Source organism: Zophobas morio, unplaced genomic scaffold, assembly GCF_036711695.1.
Source record: "Zophobas morio isolate AGI-343-1 ecotype UQ-CSIRO unplaced genomic scaffold, CSIRO_AGI_Zmor_V1 ptg000006l, whole genome shotgun sequence".
NCBI classification, from domain to species: domain Eukaryota; kingdom Metazoa; phylum Arthropoda; class Insecta; order Coleoptera; family Tenebrionidae; genus Zophobas; species Zophobas morio.
Window position 1 is genome coordinate 2,480,174 of NW_026972111.1, and position 13,514 is coordinate 2,493,687.

The window sequence follows — 13,514 nt, forward strand, 5'->3', positions numbered from 1 at the left end:
TTGCTGTGAAAATATATTATGGTTGCATAAATAAGTTCTTACTTAAGAGATCAAACATTTTTTTAATTTTATGACGTTATTTTATTGTCATCAACATTCCGCCTTCTTTTGTTTCTTTTAATTCTTTGTTATTGTTGATGAAGGATGTAATCGTGGTGTAATTATCACAGAAGAACGAGGCTATGTAAATTCATGGAGCTCTTTATTCAGTTTTATGACATTCACTTATTAATACAAACATACTAGTAAGTTGTATTCCGTTGTAACTTAGCTCAACTTCTTTGTTATTCCTAGTCGAAGCTTCAGTCGACATCAATTTTTTTGAAGCTACCGTAGAACCCCAGAGTATCATCATCTTCCAGCTTCTCAGGTCTCAGTTCCTCATTCACTTTAATTTCGTCTAAGCGATCAAACAGTTCTTGATTTTGGGCGTACTTGGCCTCTAATGCATCTACAAACTCTATTATTTTTTAATTTTTTTTTCCTCCAAAACTTACCTTCTAGCTCTTGCAAAGAGAGTCCTTTTCCACCGTAATCAGTCGGCAGCAAATTCAAAGGAATAACTTTCTTCAAAGCATCTTCATTCGAATGAATACAAATCTTTAAGAACGTAAATATAAAAACGTAATTTCTAGGGTTCATACTTACCCTTTCAAATATTTTCGGTTTCAGGATGGTTTTTATAATTTGCAAAATTTTAGTTAAAGGTGGCGCCATATTTAAGACGTGCACAGCCTTGACCCGTGACGACATAACTCCCTGAGGTTACAATAGCAAGTTTTAATCGTTACGTAAATATTTTTTGTCTTACATCGTAAAGAACAACGAAAAGTTTGTAAAACATCAAGGGTGTAATTCTCATGGCGACGTTTAAACTGAATCCTTTGCAGTCTAAGACCAAAATGTCCCCATACATGACGTCATATCGCAGTTTTAACTCCGCCATACTAACTAGTTTTCTCGTGAAATTAACTGGGTCATAGTCAGGTGAAACAGTTTCCCCTTTTACTTTGAAAAATGTGAGTTTGTACATGTCGTCTGTTAATTGAGGGTGATCCACTAAGTATCTATCTCAGTTAGTAACAGAGCTATTAGTACGACACCGAATATATACTTATTAATAATAACTTACCTCATACTGTTAAATTCCTTATGATGATGAAGCTTGGGATTCATTTTATAAACCACTTCTGGAACTTTCGCTCTAACTGAATAATAATTGTCGATTTTTTTTTTCGCAATTTCGATACTGCACTTGTTGAGAATCATAAAATTGCAGAGAGCGTGTTCGTCTTTAACAAAACAAATGTCCAAAATTGCTAAATTTGGTCAAAAACGTACCCAAAATTTTTGGAAGGTGTGTTTGCGTTTCTAGCCATTGTTGCAAACGATTGACATCTTCTTTCAACGCTTTTCCACTACTGTTGAATTTTTTTGCAACTTCGTCAAACATACGTTGTTGTTGTTCGTCCATTTTTCTAAGACTGAACCTGTTTAATTCGAGTGCATAAACGCCTAAGGTTTTTGTGTGCCAGATAAATGCATACATGATGAGTCAATGACGCAAGTCCTGTTTACTACCGGGTTTACTGAACCTGTTTTTGTGTTATTATAAGCGTTATTTTGTGATTATTTGTTAACAAACATTACTTTTTTTGGAAACTTATGGAATATTTTTGACTTCTTACATTAAAAAAATTAAGCAAGAAAAAAGTGTAATTTAGTTGAAACGTGGAATGTCATAACTCTTTTGAAACATTAAAAATACTTTAGAATTTGTTGGGCTTGTCTCAAAAGATTTCAGTTTAATAAATAAAATAAGTAAATAAATAATCATTGTGGTACCCAGGATTTTTTTAAATCTAAACATCTCAGCCCTGCCCAAGTCCCCACCCATCGGGCACTTTGCAGACCAGATATAAAGAAAGCGTCTCAGCTTTACACCTTCAATTTTCCTCACTTTAGCCACCTCTTTAACCCGTAATATCAATTTCGCTAAAGACCGAGCACCTCTTCTTCCTTTTTTTAATTGCCCGTCCAGGAACAAAGAGCCTTCGAGCGATCGCATCGCCCGATATGGTTGTGTACCACCGGTAATCGGATAATGTGTGAGACACGACGACGTGCGACCTCAAGACTCACACAAGTGTTGTTAGATGGAAGTTCACAGACCACTTAGATCACTATTAGATATCGAGTGTAGTTGAACGATCAAAACTAATTATCTATTGTGACGCCGAGCCGGTCCTGGAACACTTGGGAAGGACCGAGGACGATGACATACTATATTCCGATCCTTCGACAGGTTTCAAAACTATGCGATAAGGAAAACAAAAAGTCCGCGCTAATAAACAGCTCGTCGGTAAAAAATCGCAATAACAAGTTTTTCGCCGCTCGGAAGAGGAGCTCTTATTTAGTTTTCTTACGTTCGCGTAAAATCGTGCTTTTTGAAAGCTAACTTTTTAATGGTTTACGTGTGGGAAAACATACGTTGCGGGGCAGGTTTTTACAATGCAAGCGCACGCTACTGATCGCTACACATCAACGTCCATTTGTTACGCACTTTTTACCGGAACTTATTGTTTGTGAATGGGTTTCGTGAGGCACATCGGCATTCCTGACCTCGGCAGGAGTTTTAGACGGTTGCTGGCTATTGTCGGAGCGAAGGATGCACTAGAGAGTGGCTAAAGTTGCTTGATGTGCTTGCCGGACGGATATTTAGCTATGAGTAAAGAGCGGATTTTAGGTTAAAAATAACCCTAAAGTGAGCGATTTAAACGAGGCCTAAAAAATGGCTAAATAGACACTTTAGGCAAGTTTTAGGAAAATATGAGGAGGAACAGAAGTGGTGGGTTAATAATTGAGACGAGGAGTAAGGAGGAGATAGAAGTGATAAATAAGCTTCGGATTTTAGGTCGTTAAAAAATGAATAAAAGGAGACATTTTTAGGTCCCAAAATTGACGAATTAGGTTATAAAAATCTTAGTTTAGGTTCAAAACCTGGAGGAAAAAATATTTGCTCAACGAAAAAGCATACATCAAAAAAATATATATTAAAAAAAAAACATTAAAGAAAACATTATAGAAACAAATATTTTGTGTAACAAACAAAAAAATGATTAAATAAATAAACGATCTATAGTTACGTCCCCTAATTCTAAGTTAACGCAAAAAAACGGTGATCAAATTAAAGCAAGTCGCATTTAACAAAAAATAAAATAATAATTCAGGTATTTAAAATGAGTTACAAAAGCAAATTATATATTTATCTAAATTTTCGATTGTAAATTTACACCTTTAATCGCTTAAAACACTTTTAAGTTTTGAAAACGTGCGTCATCACAAGAAGTGATGTATGCAAAATTAAATATTGGACAATCTACGTTTTCATTTATGTATTGTTGGTAGCATTTCCATTACCGCAAATTACGTTATTTACTGAACATATAAAATCGTATCCTGGATTCTTTTTTAATATAGAACATAATTTTTGGAACGCTATTTCCCCCACCTTTCTTGGTGTGTTTTTTAAAGATGTATACACTTTTTCCACAATTTCCACACTTTGGTTTAATTTTAAACGTATAGTTTCTAATAGTTCTATTTCATCAGCAACAGTTTTAAAGTGAGTTTTAATGGACAAGAGTTCACTTTTAACGTTTGCTTTATTCAGGAATTCTTGAGCTTTTTTAATGCTTTGTGCATCTGTGGCTTCAAATGACATTACAACCTAAAAATATTCAATATAAGAATGATAGTAAAAAACCATTATATATTTACTGACTTGTTTTAAAACATCAAAGTGTTCTGCATAAAACAATGGTGCTTGAATCCAAGTCCCCACCTTGTTAATACAGGTTCAGGTGGGAGAGGTGTATTTGGTAAACTGTTTTTATAAAACTCTATTCTTGGTGCTTTTAAAAAGATTTTCTTAAGATTGCTACCTAATTATCCCATTGACATCTGGATAATTCAGTGTAATTGTTTCAAACACTAAATGTAACCCCTGTGCCATACATGTTAAGTGTGTTATCAGTGTGGGGGACAGATACTTTTAAAAGTATCTAGATACAGATATAGATATATGGAAGATAAAAGTATCTATATACAGATTGTTTTCGATTCGGTTTTTTCTATTTTGCACTTTATCGATTCTAATCTTTTAATTTTAAAATTTTTCCATTCTACAATTGTTCAAATTCTTGATTTTAAATTTTTAGATTTTTCAAAGTTCGTTTTAGACATTCTGGCTTTTTCATTTTTGATTTTTCAATTATACAATTTTGCAATTTTTCCATTTTTTTGGTTCGAAGAGTTGAAAAATCCAAAAACTGAACAAGCGAAAAATTGCAACTCGAATAAACTAAAAAAATTTAAATCTAACTTTCTACAGAAAAACGGGAAGATTCTAAAATATTAAAATTGAAAAAGTAAAACATTCCAAAAATTATAATTATGCAAAATTGATGAAACGAAAAATTTCTAAATCGAGAAACTGAAACAGCGGATAATTAAAAAATCAAAAATTGGAAAATCTAAAAAACAAAAATATAAAATCTTAACATTGAAAAATCGGGAAATTATAAAAATAAATAAATTGAAAAACCGCAACATTAAAACCTTGAGAAATTTTAAATCGGCTCATTGAAAAATTCAAAACCATCAAAATTGAAATACAAAAAATACAGGAACTTAAAAATCAAAGAAAAGAATGAATCGAAAAATGAAAAAGTGTAATATTTTAAAAATTATAATAATTAAACTAGAGAAATTTCGACTCAAAAATTAAAGGAACGAAAGATTGAAAAATTGAGAAACTGTGAAAGAAAAATTGTATAATAGGAACATTGAAACTCCGAAAAATTGAAAATATAAAGAAAATAAAACACCGAAACGAAAAATTTAAGAAATGAAAAATTCAAAAATAAAAAAATGCAAAATAAAAAAAAATTGAACGAAAAATTTTAAAATGAAAACTGGAGTTTGTTATCGTAAAATTTAAGTAACAGTGAAAAATTGAAAAATTCCAAATCGAAAATTGCAGAAATTACAAATTGGAAAGTTAAAAATTGACTCGTGAAATTTTTAATCAAATAATTGCAAAAATGTAAGAATTGATGAAATGAAAAATTTTAAGAATGAAAATGGAATCGAAAAACTATAAAAAAACCCAAAAATTGTAAAATCAAAGAATTATAGAATCGTCAAAATTGTAAAGTCGAAAGACTATAATTGAAAGATAAAAAAACGGATAAAAAGTCTTAAAATTAATAATTGAAAAATGGAAAAATTATAAAATCGTAAAATTGAAAAAGTGAAAAATGTTAAAAACTAATAATTATTAGATAGATATTTCAAATGAAAACTAGAAAAATTGCAAATCAAAAATTAAAGAACCCTAAAAACGGAAAACTGAGAAACTCAAAAATTTAACATTGAAAAAGCGAAAAATAAAAAAAATAATGGTAAAAATTATTAAAAGTTGACAACCCAAAAACTGCAAATCAGAACATTGAAAATCGGAAAAATTGAAAAAATAAAGAAATCAAAAAATAGCAAAATCAAAAAAATTGAAACATCGAAAGATCGAAAATCGGATAACTGAAAAATTGCAAATCGAAAAATTGAAGAAACGAAGAATTGTAAAAATTACAAAATTGGAAAAGTAAAACATTTTAAAAATTATAATAAAATTATTATGCATATTTAAAATGGAAACTAGAAAAATTGCAGATCGAAAATTGAAAAATTTCTAAATCGAGAAATTGAAAAAACAGAGAATTAAAAAATCATTGAAAAAAAAATATATATAAAGTAGGAACATGGAAAAACCGAAAAATTGGAGACATGAAAAACTTAAAAGTCGAAAATTTGGAAATTTGGAAATTCCAAAATTTGGAAAATCGTAACATTGAAAAATTTTAAATTGAAAAATTGCAAATTCTAGAAACTGAAGAAACAAAATATGAAAAATTGAAAAATCGCAAATCGAAAAATTGAAGAAACGTAAAACTGAAAAAATTTAAATTTAAAAAACAAAAAATTATAAAATCGCAATATTGAAAAATTGAATAGTTGAAAAAATAACCAAAATAAAAAACCGAAACGAAAAATTGAAAATTTCAAAACTGGGAAATTGAAAAACTAAAAATCCAGAAACCTATAAGTCGAAAAAAATTAATGAATCGAAAAATTTGGAAAGTCAAAATTGAAAAACCGAGGAGCAAAAAATTTAAAATTGAAAATTTGAAAAACTGATTAAATAAAATCTAGAGAAACATTGAAAAAATGAAATATTTTAAAAATTATAATAACAATTATTAGATATATATGAAAATGAAACTAGAAAAATTTCTATTCAAAAATTAAAGAAACGAAAGATTGAAAAATTGAGAAACTGAGAAATTTAACATTGAATAAAAAAAAATATACAATAAGAACATTGAAACTCCGAAAAATTGAAAAAATAAAAAAAAATGAAAACAAATCGAAAAATTTAAGAAATGAAAAATTGAAAAATCAAAAAAATTGCAAATCTAAAAAAAATTGAAACATCCGAAAGTTGCCAAATCGGATAACTGAAAAATTTAAAAATGAAAACTGTAGTTGGATATCGTAAAATTTAAATAACAGAAAAAGTGAAAAATTCCAAATCGAAAATTTGAAGAATTGAAAAAACTGAAATAACGAATTAAAAAAATTGAATATCGAACATTGGAAAATTTAAAATTTGAAGAAATTAAAAATTGGAAAAATAAAAATTGAAAACTCGAGAAATTTTTAATCGGAAATTTGCAAAATCTAAGAACTGTAAAAAAACCCAAAAATTGCAAAATCGAAAAATTATAGAATCATAAAAATTGTAAAGTCGAAAGACTGTAACATTGAAAGATCGAGAAATTGAAAAATTAAAATCTAATAATTGAAAATTGAAAAAATTCTAAAATCGTAAAATTGCAGATCAAAAATTTAACATTGAAAAAATCAAATATTCAAAAATCTAATAGTTTAAAAATTAATAGTTGACAACTGTAAAACTTCAAATAAGAACATCCAAAGTTGGAAAACGGGAAGTTCTAAAATGAAAACTCGAGTTGCATATTTTAAAATTGAAAAAACCAAGAATTCAAAAAATTCAAATTGAGAAATAAAAAATTAAAAAATTGAAAAATCGCAAAAATGAAAAATTTAAAATAAAAACTCGAAGAGCTGCATGTCGTAATTTTGAAGAAACAAAAATAAATGAAAAATTTCAAATCGAAAAATTGAAGAAAAGAAAACTTGAAAAAAATCGGAATTGAAAGCAAAAAATTAAAAAATCGGAACAATAAAAATCGAAAAATTGTAAAAATAAAGAAAATAAAAACCTGAACTAACAATTTCAAATCGAAAATCTATTTTTGTTTATGTGACCAAAATCACCAACATGAAGTATCAAAAATTACTACTAGTATAACTCAACTAATAAATACTGAAAAAAAGTGAAATAAAAAAATGTATCTGCATCTACGGCATTAATTTTGTATCTAAATACAGATATTTTGTGCTTAAATTCGATTTTATCTAGATACAGATACTAGATACCCAAAAATGTATCTAGATACTTTATTTAGATACAAGTATCTAGATACTGCCCAACACTGTGTGTTATATTTTCATAAAACACCTTCAAATTAGTACCAGTTTTGATCATCTATGAAGCACCATCTGATACAAATCATTTAACTTTTTACAATAAAGCTACAAATTAACAACTAAATAAATCATAATAATTTCAATGCTTAACATTATCAATAGCACACCCAATGATTCGTTTATAAATCTCGAGATTGTGTTGCTATTAGTTTTATCAAGCTGCTTCAAAGCTAGCAGAAATGGACGGCCAGCTTCTTCAAAAGATAACTTTCCAATTACTAAATGGGCTATGTGTCTTCCTAATCTATCCGTCGTCTGCAAAATTACGTAAAATCATTGTCTGGACTAACGTTTAATAAAGTCTGTTTACTGGATTTATTCTCGTTCGTTTTATGTGCATCGCCAATGCGGTGTTGTTCAAAGCATGATTTTTTTTCGCACTTAAACTAGGAAACAAAAATGTGAACATAATTCAAGCTTCAGCATTTTAAATGTTTACTTACAACTTTTCCACACACTTTGCAGAATAACTCATTGTCTTTGGTTGAAGAAGGAAATTGAAAATTAGTGTCCAAATTATTCCCTAACCATAATTTGATTTTATCTTCCATGGATGATTTTACCTTAGGCGTTTTGAGGATTCTTTACTGTATGCACAAAAATCAAAACTGGCCCGATCACACTCATTAACACGCAAAGACACTCACTATTGCTAACAATAAACTTCTAAAATAAAATGCTTTTTCAGAGATTCACCTCCTTCCGGCTATAATCTAAATGAAATGCAGGCCAACGTTGTCAGTTGGCGACACCAACCCGTACCATTAAACGCGAGGGCGTTGTTTACAACCCATTTTTAAACAATTTACCAGCCAAAACAATGTTTAGTGTCAGGATCTCCACCATAGTCGGAATCCGAGTAAGCAACGAGTGTGTCGCTTCCGTCAAAGAAGATACCATGATTTGGTGTTGCTTTGAGATATTGAAAAATCCTTTTTACCATTCGCCAGTGACTCATCATTGCCTTTCCGTTAAAGCGACTTAGAAAGTTAACAGCAAAACTGATATCCGGTCGAGAAATTATGGCCAGGCACAACAGGCTTCCAATCGCTTCTCTGTATGGGATAGATGGCGATATGGGTTGATCGTTCATCTTGTCCTCTTCTCCTGTTACCATGCCTTTCTCAATGGGAGTTGACTTTGCATTGCACGTACCGAATTTAAAGCGTCGAATGATCTTCTCTGTATACTTTGGAAGACCTACAAAGATGCCTTGTTTGTCAATGTGAATTTCCATTCCGAGGTATGCGACCTTGTTTTGAACTTGACGGCTGTATGTGATTTCGAATTTTGAGTTGATGATGTAGATTTCCTTTTCATCATAGCCAGCGATAAGTCCGTCGTCGACGAACAAAGTTATTAAATTTCCTTCTTCAGGTTACCATATAGGAAAACTGTCTTGACATCAAAGGGAACAAGTTTCATCTTCTGGGTAGCTGCATGACTCAGCATAAGACGAATTGAAGTATGGCGAGCTATTGGACTGAACGTTTCCGTATAATCCTTGTTCAAAACCACGTGCTACCAAACGTGCTTTCGATCTTGCATCTGCCTTCTCACGTAACACCCATCTGCATGTCAACGGTTGAACTCCTTCGGGGCATTTCACAAGTCTCTAAGTTTTCATTTGTGTCAAAGAATTAAGTTCTTCTTGCATCGCACGTTTCCATCTATCATCCTCCAGTGCCTCATTGACAGTGATATCCTGGATTTCTCCTATCAAAGCTAACTTTGCACTGCTGTTCGGTGTGAGATCGTCGAGTACATAATCTTTCAGTCGGTGTGGCATTGTTATCGCTGATCGATCACGAAGTCCGCGCCTTGTCTGAGGTGCTGTCTCTTCATCTTCATCTTCAGTAATTTCACCTTCAAGATTTTCTTGTTCTTGATTTTCATCCTTCAGACTTGTATCAGACTCGCATTCTTCATCTTCATGACCTAGATCAGTCTTTTCAGATATTATTGGCACACTTCCTATAATGTCTCGGTATTTTGTTTTCTCTTCATCAAAAATCACATTGTCAGAGCAAATGACTTCTCTTTCTCCAGGTATATATATTCGATAGCTTGATGACTCGGTGTCATATCCAACAAAGATTCCCTCCCTAGACTTCTTCACATCCGAAACTCCTCAGTTTGTTGATATCAATACGACGACCGAACCATAAGTCTGCTGGACTCTTGGCGTTGACTGAGCTGGTGCCAGTCTGATTCAAGGTGAACACGACGTAGTTGACACCTTCTGCCCATAGATTTTCTTTCAAATTTCGCGCATGTATGACCGACCTCGCAGATTCCACCACGGTTCGCATTTCCCTTTCAACTCTGCCATTCTGTTGTGGTGTGTGAACGTTTGAGAACGTATGCCTGATTCCTCGCTCCTCCAATAGTTGACATGTGGTTTTGTTCTTTATTTCAGTTCCATGATCCGACCTCAGTTCTTTCACCTTCCTTCCAAATTGATTTTCAACTTGTGTCAGAAATATCTTCAGTTTGTCTGGAGGTTCATCTTTCGACTTCAGATAGTAAACGGTTCGAAAGTGCGAATAATCATCTTTAAAGATCAGGAAATACTTCGCTCCTCCGATCGACGTGACATTCATTTCCCCAAGATCTACATGAACTAGATCCCATGATTGAGCTGCTACCTTGTCATCTTTGGTATGTGAAATTCGATGTTGTTTCCCATAAATGCATCCTTCACAGACTCGATTGTTCCAGTCATCTATGTACTTGATGTTATTCCTGCCTACGATGTCGTTGACGTACTTCAGGTTCTGATGTGCAAGTCTCGTATGCCAGGTGACAATTGAAGTTGCAATTAGGCTGGTGTTCATACTGGGTAGTCGGAGCATCACTCTATACAAATTTCCTTCTCGTTGAGCCATGGTAAGAACAGGTTGGTTGTCACTTGACTTGATAATTGATACATCTTTGTTGCACGTCTCAATGTGTCCTCTGTCCATCACTTGACTGAGTGAAATCAAGTTAAAGTTCAAACCTGGTACATAGAGTACGTCTTCCAGAATGACTAGTCTCCAGTTGTTACCATTGTAGGCTTCAAGTTCTATGTCTCCAACCGCTGAGGCCTTGAGTTGATTTGAGTCTCCCATAATGACTGTTGCAGGTTGCTTCAGTTGTCTCAAATTCACAAACCAGCTTTTGTTGGAAGTCATATGTTGTGTGGCTCCACTGTCTTGGTACCAGTTAGCATTGACATCTTCTACTCGTTGTTGTTTTGGGAGCTCAGTACTCGACAAACCGACGGCTACATAAAGTTTGTTCGAACGACCTTTCCGACCTCTCATCCAATTTGTCGTCATTCTTCTTTTGGCACTCTTTGGCAAATGACCTATTTGACCACAGAGATGACAGGGGTAATTTTCTTTACAGTACACCAAATACTTTCCACAAGGTTTATTTCTGCAGTACTTCTTTATATGTCCCTTCTGTCCACATTTGAAACAAATGCTTACAGCACTTCCACCTTGCTTGTTTAGTTTTTGATTGTCTTGTTGGCTTCTCTTCTTGTGCTGCATCACGAGTGCGTTGTTGCTTGTAGTTTCACTTGATCCTTCAGCTGCTTTAATTCTGTCCTCTTCTAATCTCAATTTCTCAATCAGTTTTGAGATGGTTCTCTGATTTCCAGTCCCATGATGTGCGAAAATGGTAGAGACGTTGTGGCAATATGGTGAGCATTCGAGTCATTGCCCACTGTTCATAGTCGTTTCCATCCTGTCCACTGAGATCTTGAGCTAGTTGTTGTATCTCATTGCAGTTTTCAACAGCTGATTTTGTGCTGTCAAACAGAAAGCCGAAAAATTTTCGCTGCAGACCTTCAATTTCATAATCTGACTTTTTGCCATACAAATTCTCTAACTTCTCAAACATTTGTTGCAACGTTTTACAACACATGATGTGTTTCGCAATTTTCTTACTAACATTTAAGCCAATAATTGTCTGAGCCTCTACGTCTTTATCTAACCACTCTTTTACTTCTTTTTGGTTTGGATCACCAGATGGTTTTGGCTCTGCACCAATTACACAATCAAAACATTTCTTCGACTTTAAAATTAAAATAATTTTAAAACGCCAGGCTTCATAATCTACTTCACCATTTTGATCTTCCGACAACATTTCAATATTCGACTTTGTTGTGTCCATTTTGCAATGACGTTTTTACGTTATGCTGCTGACAAATGATGGTTTCGCTGGGCAGGTCTCGACTGAAGGCGACTTGGTTGTTTCCTACTGGACTACACTCTGCTGAGTTCGACAACGTTTCTGACACTCAAGACTTGACAACAATAACAGAGGCTGAACTGATTTAACTGACTTTTATTGCTTGTCTGACTTGTCCACCGTCTCTGGGCCCATAACCTGTTAAGCTTTCTTTGTATTTCAAATCAGACAATGTTAAGTTTTCTTTGGGTTTCTTTATTGAACAAAAAGGCGCCTGCCAAACAAAAAAAACAAATGATAATGATTTACAACTTAAAACGATTTACACGTTAAGAGTATATAAGGAAATAAACTGTAGATACGAGATAGCTTGTAACTAAAGAAACATCCCTGACAATTCACACACTGCGAGTAATATTAAAATCACGGACCCTCACAGACTTTGCTTTCAATACATTCAATAAATATCAAGACTACAACGCCATTTTGATTACTCATTTCTGTCTGGTCCTCTCACTACTTACCTACAAACATATTAACCATTAGATGTATAAAATAATTAATTTCAACAAAGGATTTTCCAAATAGACACGACAGCAATTATGAGAAGTGACTTCAGATGAAAGACCTCCAAACAAAGCATAAACAAGTTTTTATGTTCTAAGGATTCCCTAACCCATTTCTTTGGCTGCTCCGCTACTGATATTTATTTATTTATTAATCATGTTACGGATTACTCCAATTTACACAGATAAACTAAATAAATGTACAAAAGACTGAAACATATAAGTACTTATATCTAACTTATATCTAATCTAACACTGACTTAGACATAACTCATGAGCAAAATTAACGGCAATCATTGTTAAGAATAGAAAGGAATTCACGTCTGAATATATGTTTTGAATTCTGGACAAGATCAAACTTTTCCATGGATGCAAATTTGTTTCCAAGTTCCATTAGTCTATTAATTGGATTATTAAAAGCAAAATTTGTTTTTAACGAAGAATGGACTCTAAAATTGTTTGCAATGCTTGCGTTACAAACCGAAGGATCGGGAACATAGAAATCCAATTGTGATAATATTTCAGGGCTAACAATATGAGCATTTATGACACCACGTAAAAGGCAACCATCCGACGGTATCCTCCTTGTATGCAAAGAAGGCAAGTTTATGAAATTGGTGATGATCTCGTATTGGCTTTTATGGTGGGGCCAATGCATTCGGAACTCGAAACATCTAAGAAACTTCTTTTGAATTCTTTCCAAATAATCATTATCCGTCTTATAAAAGGGAAACCATATTGGTGAACAATATTCCAAATGCGAACGTACGAGGGAACAGTAAAGTGTCTTTAAAGAGAACATAGATAATAACATGTGACAGTGACGCCATACAAAACCCAACATGTTCATTGACTTTTTGAAAATATAATCGTAATGAGATTTAAAAGACAATTTTGAATCAAACACCACACCGAGGTCTTTTATTTCATTTAATACCTTCAAGACACTGTAATTTATTTTATAGGTATGTTGGTATAAATTTTTTACTTTACAGAATGTTGTAACATAACATTTATCAGTATTTAAAAACAATTGATTCCGATCACACCAGTTATATAAGCTATTTAAAT

The 13,514-nt window shown here is 32.6% G+C and overlaps 1 protein-coding gene across 1 annotated transcript; it reads right to left on the bottom strand.

Moving 5' to 3' along the window:
* Positions 1-212: 212 nt before the first annotated feature.
* LOC135123214 (uncharacterized) lies at positions 213-8,932 on the bottom strand. Its single transcript, XM_064047708.1, has 9 exons — positions 8,505-8,932; positions 2,571-2,650; positions 1,869-2,130; positions 1,342-1,490; positions 1,133-1,292; positions 812-1,067; positions 649-759; positions 498-600; positions 213-451 (listed from the first exon to the last, which is right to left on the bottom strand). Exons 1-9 carry the CDS (start codon positions 8,930-8,932, stop codon positions 303-305), a joined length of 1,698 nt encoding a protein of 565 aa, XP_063903778.1. The 3' UTR covers positions 213-302.
* Between the last annotated feature and the right edge of the window lie 4,582 nt (positions 8,933-13,514).